At 45.6% G+C, this 13,902-nt stretch overlaps 1 protein-coding gene across 1 annotated transcript in view; it reads right to left on the bottom strand.

Annotated features, from left to right (window-relative positions):
• The window catches only part of LOC138570103 (prostatic acid phosphatase-like), a 406,974-nt gene extending 401,666 nt beyond the window's left edge, over nucleotides 1-5,308 (bottom strand). Inside the window, exon 1 of the mRNA XM_069648716.1 lies at nucleotides 5,094-5,308. Coding sequence (XP_069504817.1) covers nucleotides 5,094-5,216 — 123 coding nt within the window. The 5' untranslated portion in view covers nucleotides 5,217-5,308. The remainder of the gene's footprint in view (nucleotides 1-5,093) is intronic.
• Nucleotides 5,309-13,902: the final 8,594 nt, after the last annotated feature.

A 13,902-nucleotide genomic window follows, 5' to 3' on the forward strand; every position in this document is an offset into this window, starting at 1 on the left:
GCTCCCCATCTGCAAAGGAAAAGAAGTTAGTGCCCATGGCCTCCACTGGCCGTGCCCTGGCACAGGATGGCTCTCTTGGCAGCACCTTAGTGAATATCGCATTGGTAACTAAAGTAGCCTTTTGCTGGCTTCAGTCATTTTCTTGTACTTTATTTACCCCACACTTACATAGTTGCCAACATCATTCATTCCAATCTGTAGGTGATTATCCAGTCTGTGTTTTTTATTTGAATTCTGGGACTTGTAGTCTGAGTTGGAAAAGCAGAACTACAAGTCCCAGAATGCAAAGAAAAAACCCGGACTGGGTAAGCACCTACAGATTGGAATGGATCATGTTGGCAACTATGCACTTAACGTCATTATTTTTTCATCGATGCAGATTCTGCCATGTCTCAGTTGACTCAACTAAGAATTTGATAACGGAATGTCTTGAATTAAACTCAAAACGGTCCATGCATCTAAATAAATTTGCCCCCTTAAGCGGCAACATGGAGGAGGGAGGAGTGGTGGTTTTTTATGCTTGTGGGCAAGAACAACAAGTTAACTTGTGCAAATAATTGATTGTATGGACGAGGTTTTGACAGTCGTGTAAATACGATGACAGAGTTTATGACGTTATTGTTGGACCTTGGGGGCAGGGGGTTGGCGAAATGCAAAAAAATAACTAATATTTTACAGGATCGGGAGCTAAATGTGTGTTGTGTAATAAAAGTTTGTCATAAACTAAATGTTACAATTAAAAAAAAAAGTGAATCCAATGATATGACTTCCTGTGCCATAATCGGGATAAGAATGTGCCGGTTCATGAGGCGTCATCGGGATCACCGTGCACGGGGCACAGCTACTGTGGATGTGCCCTAAGTCTGCGCTCAGGTGTATGTTGACAGTTGGGGGCGGGGAGGGGAGGGCAGGTGGAGCTGGAAAGACATTTTGCAAAAGCTTGTGCTAGCAGCGTGGCAGTGTTGGGGTGTTGATCGTCTATTAGGGACTTGCATGGCAGAATCTCTGATGATGTAACCCTCGTCCTGTTTATGCTAAAAACTGAACGAGAGACTCAAAGTGCCCCATATTCCCCCCAGTTCAAGTCTTATCACAGTCCAGTGTTTGCCCAACCTAAAATGATGGTGGCACTGATCTCAGAATGGAAACCAAAGAGCTCAAGACGCTGGTCATGCGCCCGAACCCAAGGTTAGGGGGAAGAACACAGCTCTCGTCCTCAAGGAGCGTACGTTTCACTGCTATACGGTGCGTCTCTTTCGCTATCGCAGCACGGTAGTAGCTAGTTTATTTCCCATCCTCTTTGCTACAGTATACCGTCGTTTTGCCACCAACGTTTTTTTTCTGAAGGAATTTTGTACGTCAAAATTCGATCAAAAAAACTCATCGACCAATAGAGGGGGCGAGGGGGATAAAAGGGGAAGTTTATTACAAATAAGGAAGGATGGGCTTGGGGGGAACTCCCCTAACTAGGAAAACAAATCGATGGAATTTTGTCAGAAAACATTTAATCGGAAAAAAACAACTTGGCCAATGAACGTAGAACCTCTGCTACAGGGATGCAGTACTGTGTGTTGGGTTCTTCCCTGTTTGTTGTGTGGTGTTCCAGTGGCTTCCCATTTGTGAGGGCGATGACATTAACATGCTGCTTGTTTGGTGTCTTTAGTGCCAAGAATCATTTCAAGTACACAGAGGAGCCCGGCACCTAGAGGACTTTCCCAGCCCCTCATTCTCCGGGAGGATTTCCAATGGACTGTGGAACCATAAGGGCATTTGCACCTCCTAAGAAACAATTTACACTTTTTCAGTGAGACTGTCCAAAAAACAGCCCGGGAGTTGGCTGTGCAGGACGCGCAGCTGGTCGAGGACGAACTGGAGGAGGAACGCTCACTTCTTGCCCAGCATTCCATGCCTTCAACCCAGCATCCTATCAGATATACGCAATACCCAAATATATATTAAATTAGAAGATTGTCACCCTGAAAACGAGTCCTTAGCACAATGTCTTGCTGAAGCAGAAATATGGAAGCTCCTTAATCCGCTCCAACTCAATCCTAGTAAAACAGAGGTGATTCTCTTTGGACCAAAACACAAGTTCTGTAGCCAAGAAGGTCTACCTCTCAATCCCATCTTGTTCAAATCTCCAATAAGCTATGCCACAAAAGTAACACATCTTGGCTTTTGGTGGCAAAGTGATCTTTCACTAGATGCCAGATAAGTCAAGTGGTCAAAGCGTCCTTCTTTAAATTGCGATTGCTCAGAAGAGCTATCCCTTTTATCGAGTTACAGCATTTACCAAGTGTGGTCGGCTCCTTAATTACATCAAAAGGCAACACTGCAATGTCTTCTTGCTTGGGCATTTCATTTTAACAGTTCTCCCTTTTGCAAAAAGTTCAAAACATAGCGGTTCGTCTTATTTTTAACCTTTCTTGCTGGGACCACTTGGCGACGGTCTCTTCATTGGATACCAGTGGGTAATAGAATCGATTTTTAAATCTTGTGCGTGATATTTAAATGTCTGCATAAGCTTGCTCCATTATATTTGCAGTGCAAAATCAGTAGATATAGCCCTTCGTGAGCCCTACACTTTCAAGACAAAGGGCTGCTTATTGTTTCTTTCATCCACCTTCTCTTAGACCTAAAAACATTTGACCTAAAACTTTTGGTCGAATTCTTTTGACCTTTTCTTCGGTCAAATTTCATTAAATGTATATATGGGGGTGGGTAAGGGTATAGATTAGGTTGAGAGTAAGTGGTGGGATGTTTGCGCGGCCCTCCCCCTCGCATTTTAGACCGAAGAAAAGGTCAAATAAATTCGACCAAATTTTGAAGTCAAATAGACCCAAACCGTGGGCTGCTGAAGAGCCCCACTGGATCCCTTAGACCAACTCACTTTCCACGAGCAGGATTCGGTTAGTCCAGTGAGTAAGGGCAGACGGAAGTGACCAAATACTAAGACTCAAGAAGGAGCAACTTTAGAGACATAGCAACGAAGATCTCAGCAGACTTCCCTAAACAAAATGAGAAATAAAAATGCAAGTCCTCATAGGCAAAAAAAATAAGATTGCATGAAGATAAAAGCAACAGAATGGAGGGCTAAAAGGTCACAAAAAAAAAAAAAATCCCAGAGGCAACCAAGCCACGTGGGAAGATTGTCAAGTATTTGGCCTGTAATTAAACCAGATCGCATGTAAATTATGTGTAAAGTAGGTCTGGGGAAAGTGTTTTTTAATGTTAGGATATGATATGATATTTTATTTGTATCGCGCTCATACACAAGTGTTTCAGAGCGCGACGAGGCAGTGGAGGGGAACAAGGGAGAACAAAAACAATGATCTTACTAGGCCCAGTGACATTGAGAACGCGCAAGTGCAGGGGAGAGGGAATGGGGAAAGTGCAGGGGGGGAGGGAGAAGTGGAAAGTGCTGAGCAAAGGATAAAAAACAAGTGGTAGTGCAGCCAGCAAGTGGCAAGTGCTAGTTTTAAGGCACAGACGGGAGGTGGGGGGTGGGGTCTGGTTAGTGCAGAAAAAAGGAGGGACTGTAAAGTTACAGATACAGACCCAATTGCAAGGGTTGCCAGGAGGCAGTGCGGGAGCATGGCAAGGTTGGCAAGTACCTAGGCCCGAAATCAGAGGGTAACCACGTGCAAGATGCCAAGCAGAAGAGATCAGCAGGACTATCCAAATATCAAGTGCACCTTCAGCACAAAGCACATGAGCTGATAGCAAAATGCTACCACTTTAACACAGTTCTATTTTGCTGAAATGTTGCTTTTATTTAATGAACAGATTAATTTATAAAAGACTCGCGTTGTAAACAAATTATTTCGATTTTGCAATGTTTTCTTTTTTCCTAACATGAAAACATATTTACTAACATGAGAAACATTTTTGAAGTAAATGAGGACATTGTCAATTCACTGGCAAAGCAAATGCCAGGCTCCAGAAAGCACCAGTTTCGCCCCCCGAGGTATTGCTAGGGGGTGGCTAAGGGGGCTATAGCCCCGGGTCTTTTGGTTGTAGCCCCGCATAGCAGCCCAGGGGTTACAACCAAAAAGCTAGCCATCCCCGAGTCCTGACAGTCCCGACATTAGCGTAGCCCCGGATCTTTTCCAGATCTAGCAACACCCGCCGCCATAGACCCACTAATAGGCACAGCCAGTTTGGCCAGCACGTGCATCCTTGGTCATGCCAATAGAGCATTATTGTATTGTAGTGAGCGGTGTATGTGTGCCTGTGATAAAGCAGCTGTGGTTGCTCTATTAGGGAGGCGAATTGATGTGATGTTCCATTACCAGTTGGGATGCAGCTACGGTTCTAACCTACTACGTTAGACCACTACGGTTCTAGCCTGCGCAACATTGTTGGCGATTACAGATACACTTATAGGTGGGCACCTATCAACTATGGAGACACGTTACTTCATTTGTCACTCGGAAGTCTGATGGTGGGGGTGTGGGGGGGTTGCACCATAGGTGAAGCTGTCCTGCCATGGCAGTTGCAGTGTTAGAAGTATACCAAGTAGTGGCACTGTGACCCTGGTGGGGGACATAGTAGGCAGGAAGGAGGCACTGTCAAACACATGTTTCAAGGTTTGCAACCATGCTGGCTGACAGCTAATTGAGTTGAAACAGATTTCAGATTAGATGTAACTCTGCCACCAGGTAGTAAAGTGGAGAAGTGTGGTTTTACTTCAAAAAACAGTTCCAGAATGGTTGCAAAATGTAGCAGAAATGTTAGAAGTAAAAAAAAAAAGTAGTGGAACGCCGCTCTCGACCGTGCCGGCTCACTTCGACCACTGGGCAGTTGATTCAGAAATCAACAATCCTCTGCCATGACGTCACAGCAGGAGGACACAGCATTTAATTTGAAAGCAAAATAATTGCTAATGCATACAAAACATTAACATGTGACATCTCTAATTAAACACTGCTGCGTATAGCTCCTGTTTTCTTACCGATCGCTTGCATTTCTAACTTCCAGCTCCAAAGTGTATAACTTGCCTTTTAAATAGATTCAGTTCTAGACGCCCCTTTTCTAAGCAATATTTAACGTGAAGGCATACTATTGTATTCGCAAAGGGTCTGTTTACTTACCACGGTGACAAACTTCAGCTTGCGTGCTGTGCTTCCTCCCTGAAACAGAAGAAACACAGTGCACACGAAGAGCCAGGCGCAGGCTGAGAAAGCACCAGGGAGCTGCATCTTGAAGCTTCTCATCCTGTCTGAGCCCAGCCTTAAACGGTACGCTTCGTAAAAACAGAAAGGAGGAGGGGCCAGTGTCTACATAAATAATGGCATTGCTATGCTGCTATCGCACTCTCTCTCTCTTTCTCTGGGTCTCTCTCTGGACTGGAGGCGTGTTCTATTTTCTTTTACTTTTGCTTTCACAACTGCTTGGCAAGGTACTGTGGCATGCTTGAAGGAATGAAGACAATGTCACCTGGCACATACCCAGACATGCCAACATTCCGAAGGCTCACCTGGGCGGGAGATTTCATCAGAGAAATCGGGAGTCGCACATTTTCCCATAGGGATGCATTGGGGCTGGAAGTATTTTAGGTGAGAGAACTTGAAAAATAGCAATATTTTTTAACGAAAAGTCGGGAGTATCCTGCCTAAATCGGGCGGGTTGGCATGTATGCATACCATGGAGCTCATTTTTAGTTTGGCCTATTGTGCGCCACCTATTAGCCAACACTATTGCATTAGATTACAGTTAGGTGGGAGATGGCATGTGAGGAGGGACACACAGCTTGTAGGTGTTGTTTGGCTATTTACCCACACATTGGGCCTCATTACGATCCTGGCGGTAGAGTGATAACAGTGCCGGTAGTGCTGCCGGTGTCATTATCACTCTACCGCCACATTACGAGTTTGCTCGCGGGTGCAGCTCTGTACGCCTGGTCAGACCAGACGTGCAGCGCGGCACCCGCTAGCAGAACAGGATGGTAGCAACGGTTTGGTTATTAACGGGACCGTTGTTACCATCCTCCCCATTCCCATTGAGCCCTATGGGGGCTGAAATGGGAATGGGGATGTACAGGGCCCGGGTCCCGCGAATGGGAATTACCGGGCCTGCAAAGGTCAGAACAACCCGGTAATTCCCATTTTTCGGGACCCGGACCCGAGTTTGGGGGTAGCCATGCTGGTAAAAATGGCATGGTTACCTCCAAACTCGTAATAAGGCCCATTGACTGCCCATGATCATACCAATCCCTGTGGCCATTCCCACTACCTGCCCCTAACCGCCAAAAACACACCCTCGGGGAACCCTTTCAGCTCACTCTATCAGGCAGTATGACTTTACTTTATAAACTTGTAATGCACTTCAATGGACCCGGAGGTATAATGGCACGGACTAGACACAAACAGATACTTATATACAAATAGCCAGAACAGAAAGAGCCATAAGAAGTGGACGTCAGGAAGCAGAATTTAGGCAAACAGCCAGGTCTTTAGCTTTTTCTTAAATGGCTGCAGTTGCTGTTCAAGCCTTAAGTCCAACGGAAGGTTATTCCAGGCTGCCTTTTTTGTTCTACTTCTTGGAAAGGTCAACACTTGAAGTTTGTTGGATCTAAGCATTCTAGAGGGGATCTTATTCACTAACAGATCCCTCAAGTAGCTTGGCATGGCCCCCTTAAGACACTTGCAGGTAATCATGGCGAGATGGAAGCAGATTCTGGCTCCACAGGGAGCTAGTGTAAAGCTCTTCTTGCCGCTGAGACATGGTCGCGCCTCAACAGTCCCACAACGGTCCTAACAGCCCCATTTTGGATCACCTGCAGGTGATTGATTTTGGCTTTGCTAATGCCAGACAAAAGACTATAACAGTAGTCCATTTTTGCGCCTATTATGGCTCTCGCTAGTGTTTTGGCATTGGCCTGAGAGATGAGGGGGCGCATGTTAAAGAAGAGTCTAGGATTGTAGGCTGCTCCCGACACCACACACCCCACGTGAGCTTTCATAGAGAGATGTTGATCTAGAATAACCCTGAGGGATTTTACCTTTTTGAGTGTGTTGATCTTCACGTTGCCTAGATGGAAGCTCCCATAGACGGAGTCCTGTTTAGCGAGTATGCTGGGGGATCCCACAATCATTATCTCGGTCTTAGATCTATTAAGGGCTAGACCGTTCACAGCCATCCAGTTTTCGATACAAGTATAGGCCTTGTTCAATCTGGCTTTGTCTAATGCATGGGTTCCTTCCAATGGGATGACACACTGGGTGTCATCTGCAAAGTTGCTGAACCAGATCCCTTCCTGGTCCAGCATGTGAAAAAATGGGACAGTGAAAAAGAACACACTTTGGCCTGGTAGAGTTCATTCTAAGCAGTCTGCTGAGAGACAATGGATTTATTGCAGCAGTAAATGTCAAATGGTGTAATAAACATGTCTTAACCAAGTGCGCCTTCAGCAAATTGATGATCCGTTGCTTGCACTGAAGTTACAAACAAGCATTAACAAAGCCAGCAGTTGCGGCTTATGTCTACAAATCAGGCATTTTCCAAGTATTGCTATCATATGTCTAGGTAATCGCACAATTTTACATCTTCGAGCCAGGTAGTACCATATTATCAGTGCCTAGCAACTGTCCTTCAAATACCTAAACAAAAGCCCAAACTGTATGTTTAGCCAATGCTTGTTATTGAGCTGTAACGTAAACAAAATGCAAAAAAGTCTTGCGTAAGATTTTGACGAATTTCCTTTACGTCACAGCTCATTTTCATTTATGGCAGAGTGGAGGGGAAGTTCTTAACTTACGATTCCGCCTCACTCCTTACATGGCAGGCCGCATGTACTTCAATTGCACAGCAGAGTGCAAAGTTTGGTGTACAAGCCTGTGCACTGCCTTTTAACATTTTCTGCGCAAATGAGGAAAAGGACACAGCAGAAATCTGTTCATGTGAAAATGCAAATGTTAACAGGTCCCTGCTGTGTTTTTAGGGAAAACTCAAATATGAAACCCCATCTGATATATGTGAATGTGCATTATAGCACTATTATTTAGAAGGACATTTAGACAACATCTGCTTGCTGTTGATGGGAGTAGTGGACTCTGGGGGAGTAAAGCTTTCTTTGGTTCCATCAGTGATGGATTACTGGACTTCAGAATGTCTACAACCTTAACTCCCCTCTGCATTAGTGTTCAGTGAATTTCACATTTTAGTTTTTACTTGCAGGTTGCACCTTAGCGCCAACTAGTGAAGCACAATTATTTGCAATAGAGTGTGGTGGATGGGAGATTTCATATGAGGATGAGTATATCCTTACCACATCCTTTGGCTAGCTATCCAGCCACTGCATGATCATGAGCACATTCCTATCAATTTGAAACTATCTTCCCATCCTAACCACCAGAGGCGTTGCTGGTGGGCGGGCGCTGAGAGGGCTATAGACCTGGGTCTTTTGGTTGTAGCCCCGCATAGAAGCTCAGGGGCTACAACCAAAATGATAGCTAGCCCCCAGTCCCGCCAGTCCCGACATTAGCATAGCCCCGGACCTTTTCCAGACCTACTAACCCCCCGCTAACCACAAGGACATCAGTCTCGTTCCCCGGCATTGTCAGAAGTAAAGAGACGAGAAGCGTACATTTTCACTCTGATAATGGTGGCAGCTTTATTAAGTACTGTTAAAATTGTGCTGCATTTTAAATACTTTTTTAAATCCTAAAACATACGCAATATCATTTTTCCAGGATTGTATTAGAGCAGGCATCAACATCAGTGTACAACTGGCCACTGTTGTAAGGATCTTGATTGACATTAGACGGGCGAAATCTTGAGTGAACGTTTTACAGGCAAGGGAGCAGTGTGTGGACATTTGAGTAAGTTTCTTTGGTATTACACAACAGGTGGTAAAGATAGGTTATCTGCTTATCATTATTGAATAAGTAAACAAGCACCAACAGCCGTTGTATATATTGTTATATATTTAGAGAATGCAGGAGGGAGAAGTCACTCTTCCTGTGGCTACGTGTCAATTCTGTGTATTGCTCTGCCCTGCCCTGCCGGTCTGCACCCTGCGTTGTATCAGTCCTATAGCAGACCTGCAATGACATGACGCAAGGGCGGTACCACAACGCTACATCATTCCCCTTTGTTATTTAACAAAGTTCATACTGACTGAATCATTCAGGCAAAAATCTTTTTCATTTAGGTCCGCCCATACATTGATGTGAATAGAATTCTCTCCTCTCTTCTCCTGTGTTTCCTTTGTTTTTTTCTGGCTCAATGCTTCTGTCATGATCAACCTCACTCTCTTCAAGTTGCAAATTGCTGTGCTCCACTGTCTCTCGTTAGCTGTTTCTGTCCCTCTCGGACTGTGAGTTTCTTGCTCCTAGGCCATTCTGCTGCTTTCTCATTTGCTTGTATCTGCCTGCTTCTCTGGTGCTAGTGTCCTGGGATATATCTTTGGCTGTTATGGGATCACTCTATCCTGATGAAAAGGTTTCCTTTGACGTTGTTGAGCAGCTATCACTCTCTTCTGCAGTTTGGAAGCACGTGTGCCTTCTTGTGCATTTCTCGGATGTGTACATCAAGGGTTTAGTTTAGTATTCGCCTGGGGTCCTCTCATTAATGGGCAGGGATTGACTCCTGTTGTGAAGTTGATGACTTGTGTGATATAACAGCCCCAACAGAACCCACCTGCAATGAAAACTGCATTCCAGCAGTCACCCAAAAACGGCAGTGTGTTTGTCTGCTAAGCACATGGGGTGGCAAGCTTTAAACACTGCCACTACACAGAATGGCTGCATTTTGTTTTCTTCATGTGAATCCAGAGAGAACAACTCCAATTCAGAATGGCTGTGCATTGCTGTTTTTGCTATTTAGACATTCACGGCTGCACAGGAAAATGACCTGCATTTGGAACGACATTGTATGGTGCTACTTTCATTTCAAACATCACACCGTTTTGCTCTAGTAAAACACGGCCCTGTCTGTGCATTTCATTTTGAACAACATCAAATAAGGCCATCCCTTTCAGAACGGCATTGTTTCTTCAGGAAAGTCCATGAAAAGCAAAAGAATTCTGCTTTAAGTCTGCATGGCTCGGATTTACTTTTTGAAATAAATCAACACGCGCAAAAGTACTTCAAAGGAAAGATGTTCTCTCTTGCTGCATGTCAATTACCGAGAAACTATTTTCAGCATATCTCTACGTCCAGACAGTGACCAGATCTTTTAAGAACCTTTCAGAAAGTTAAATACAGCTGAAACCGCATTTTGTGACTGTAACATATGAGGAAAAGCATATGTGTGTAACCTGCTTTTGCAAAGCAGGGAAAATGACATTTGTAAAAATGTCAATATTGTGCCCTGTTCCCCCTCCACCCCGAAAGACAAATCATCCTGGCTAAGGCCAGCAATTCCTGTCAAACCAGTTTAGCAGAAAGACTTCTTTTGCACCTCCAAGTGAATTAATCCTGCCGGGGAATGTGCTCTGTTCCCATGGACTTGAAGTGTGATAATTACAGGCTATCCCAGACTTCCAGGCAGAACTGCTCCCAGGCCAAAGGATGGGGGAAGCACTGTGTTTGGCCTCAGAAGTGTGAATTCCTCTACATTCAAACTGGAGGACTTCAAAGGGGGAGTCATGTCAACCCATGTGCAAGCTGACATGGGGAAAGACAGTTGGGCTGGGGGTTGGAAAGACTGCCCACATTTGGGACACATCCAGCCCATTTGATTTAAAGACCTTTTCATATTAAGACACTTCCCTCATGCCCTGAATAAGCGGTAATGCTATATTATGCCAGTATTTTATGCGTGTTATGGACAAACCCAAAGAGACTAAGCACTTGTTACTATCATGTGGTGATATTAAATGGCAGAAAAAAATGTATTTCGGTGTGAATCATAAATGGCGCAGACATGAAACTTGAGGAAAATATGCCAAATGGTAGTCTGCATTTGTGGAGACTTTTGCAGAATTGTAAATATTATATTTTTCTTAAAAACAGTGAAATTGACCGAAGGACGAGGCAACATCGCACAGAATTGGCGTTCAAACCAGCATATTCCTTGTAAAATATGGGATCTGCCTATCTGATTTTTGTGATTGTGATTATTGTAGATATAAATTTGTATTTCATAACTCCTTTTGTGAGAAATTAAGCTTGGCGGGGAGGTCACTTCCTTCAATCCAATCAGCACAGAGGGAGGAGTCGATACTAAGAGCCTGACCTATCCTAGACAAGAGGTAGAGAGGGCGGCATAGGGATATACAACATTCAAAAAAAATCACCCTGCAAGATTCCAAGACTCCAGAACCAGGTCCAGAGGTAGCTGACCCAAATACAGAACCACCTATCAGGAACCTCCTCTCTAGAACCACCTATCCAGAACCAGATTAATCCCAATAATTCAGGAATAAAGGAGGAAAGACTGCTGATCCCTTGCGGAGAAATCAGTGACCAGACCCCTTTGCCCAGCTGATGCCACGCTGTCCACAGTGACCAGACCCCTGTTGCCCAGCTGTTCCATAAAGGAGAGCCCAGCTGCTGCCCAGTGACCAGATCCTTGCCTCGCTGTCCAGAGACCCTGTTAGCTGTCCAAATTACCAAACTCAAGTGTATTTTGTAAGTATCTGTTACGCTTACCTGGTCTCTGCGGAGGCATTGGGGCACGGTTGCAGCCCTCCCTGGTGTTAGAACTCCCCCTTCTGGTTTCGTCCCCTGCGGATCAGCTATGGGCAGTGACAATTGGTGGCACTGCTCCAGCGTGGATATGGGAAAACGTGAATGCGCTGGTGGATGACTGTGGTATCTCCCAACCCCTTCGACCCAAGGTGCGATTTCTGTGGGCACGTACCAGCCCATAAGGCTCACCTGATTAATGTGAATGATGAGCTCTCCATCCTGCTACTTCTGGCAGGGGTGCTTGTTGGTGGAATCTAGTTCCTTCACTGATTCCTGAGTACTTGTCCAGTCCGGCTGCGACTAAGTTCTTCTTTCTGCTTTCTCTTAATGTCTGTTGTATTTTCCCTTCTTTCTGCTTTCTTTCAATATCTTTGTCTTTTCCCTCTCGATGTCTTGATGTTATTGCTCTCGATGTGGTTGTTTTGCACTGAATAATGTTTCTCTCTGTTTTATCCCAAATTGGTGGAAAGGCGGCCCAGCAATGGCTGTGGGGGCGCGGAACACAGCTGAGCGGAAGATGGATGTGACCGCAATGTTCAGCAGCAAACTTTATCTTTTGCCTTTTCTTTGCAGGTGCTGCTAGTTCGGATGAAGTGTGTCGTGCCACGGTGCCTGTATGATGTCTGCGTTCCGGGTTGTTTGCGGGTGAGCCACGTTGTCAGGAAGAAGATGTCTGCGCTCCGAGATGTTTGCAGGTGAACCGTGGTGCCAGGAGGATGATGTCTGCACTCCGAGATGTTTGCAGGTGAGCCGCAGCACCAGGAGGAAGCATGCAGGTAAGAGCAGGATTCTCCAGTGACAAGCAAGGATGCAGATGGCAGGATAACTCCAGGTAAGATGAATCCCAGGCGACAGTGAGCGTTACTGTCACGACCCTCGCCCAAAACCCCCTCTGGCAAACCCATTGGCCAGGTGGAGTCAGGAGTCGGGCCTCTAGAGCCTGGCATCCTCTTCAAAAGCCCTCATGGGGCCAGTCCTGGCGCCAGGCTCATGCACCATGAATAAACAATGTGCTTGGGAACTACTTTATTATTGTCAGCCAACATGGAGGCATCCACATAGCTTGGTTCCTAAGAACCAAGCTATGCGGTCTAGTGTTTTGGGTGTGGTAGCCTAGGGACTACTTTTCCTGGACTATTTTATTGGGGCTATTTAAACCACACCCGAGCAAGACAACACGCTTCGCATTACTTTGCAGCTTGCAACGTGACGCTGACCGTGTCCAGCTATTCCCTCGAACCTCGGGGAAGCAGAACCTGCAAGGAGACAAAAGGAATATCATTAGCAGCAGCATCTCACCTGCAGTCTTCATCTTTAAACACTCGCAGCTACTGAGAACAGCTTCCTCGAAGTTGCACGCCTCCCGGACAGAACGACATGAAAGAGGAAGATAGAGGCAACATTAAAGAAAGCAGTAGAGACATTTACAAATTACGAACTGCTCAAAAGGCTTACCTGGCTGGTCGCCTCTCGGCTGGCACCACTCCGGACATTCCACTCGCACTGAAGAACACCGCGACCTACAAGGAAGGAAAACACAGGTTAGCAAAGGCAAGACTTTGCAGCGCTACGCATAGCGCTTACTTACCACATCATGGCGCTCTTAATGCACCAACATTTACCAGCGGGGCTCAACCAAGCCAGTTCGCCGCGCTGAAGCTCTGCATACCTAAGGGAGAAAAAGAGATATTTTAAACAAAGAAAGGCATGCAGGATAGCAACAAAACTAAAGAACAGCAATAATACCTACCTGAACAATATCAAACGGGCCGGCGTCAGTGAAGTAACTGGACTGCACTCGCCCATGAGAGACAACGCGCCCCTGCAAAAAAGGCAGGACGGAGAGCACACCTAATTCTACCACAAGGCAGAACCTTCCCCGCAGACCACATCAGGGCAAAGCTGAGAAGAATACCAGTGAGTAACCCGGCTGGGTGGCGTCCCTGTGGATACCAGGTGAGCGTAACAGTTACGCTGCACGGAGGTGTAGAATAACGCAAAGCGTGTGCCTTGGAGTTGTGCTGGCTTTTATAGCTGAGCTCTTAAGGCCACGCCCCCTTAGCAAAGTTCTGCATGCCACACCCTGCCATGCCTAGAAGTTAGAAGATGCACGTGCAGATGCAGATGAAGATGGAGACCACACCCGGACTAGTTACACAAATGAGAGTTCTTGAGAGTATTCTTACTCATAATAAAAGAGTTCCTGTTTATTCTAAGCACTTCTGCCCATAATGGAAATGTCCTGTTTAAATCTTTCCAAGAGACT

The sequence above is a fragment of the Ambystoma mexicanum genome, chromosome 2q (assembly GCF_040938575.1).
Source record: "Ambystoma mexicanum isolate Mex_15411 chromosome 2q, UKY_AmexF1_1, whole genome shotgun sequence".
Taxonomy (NCBI): domain Eukaryota; kingdom Metazoa; phylum Chordata; class Amphibia; order Caudata; family Ambystomatidae; genus Ambystoma; species Ambystoma mexicanum.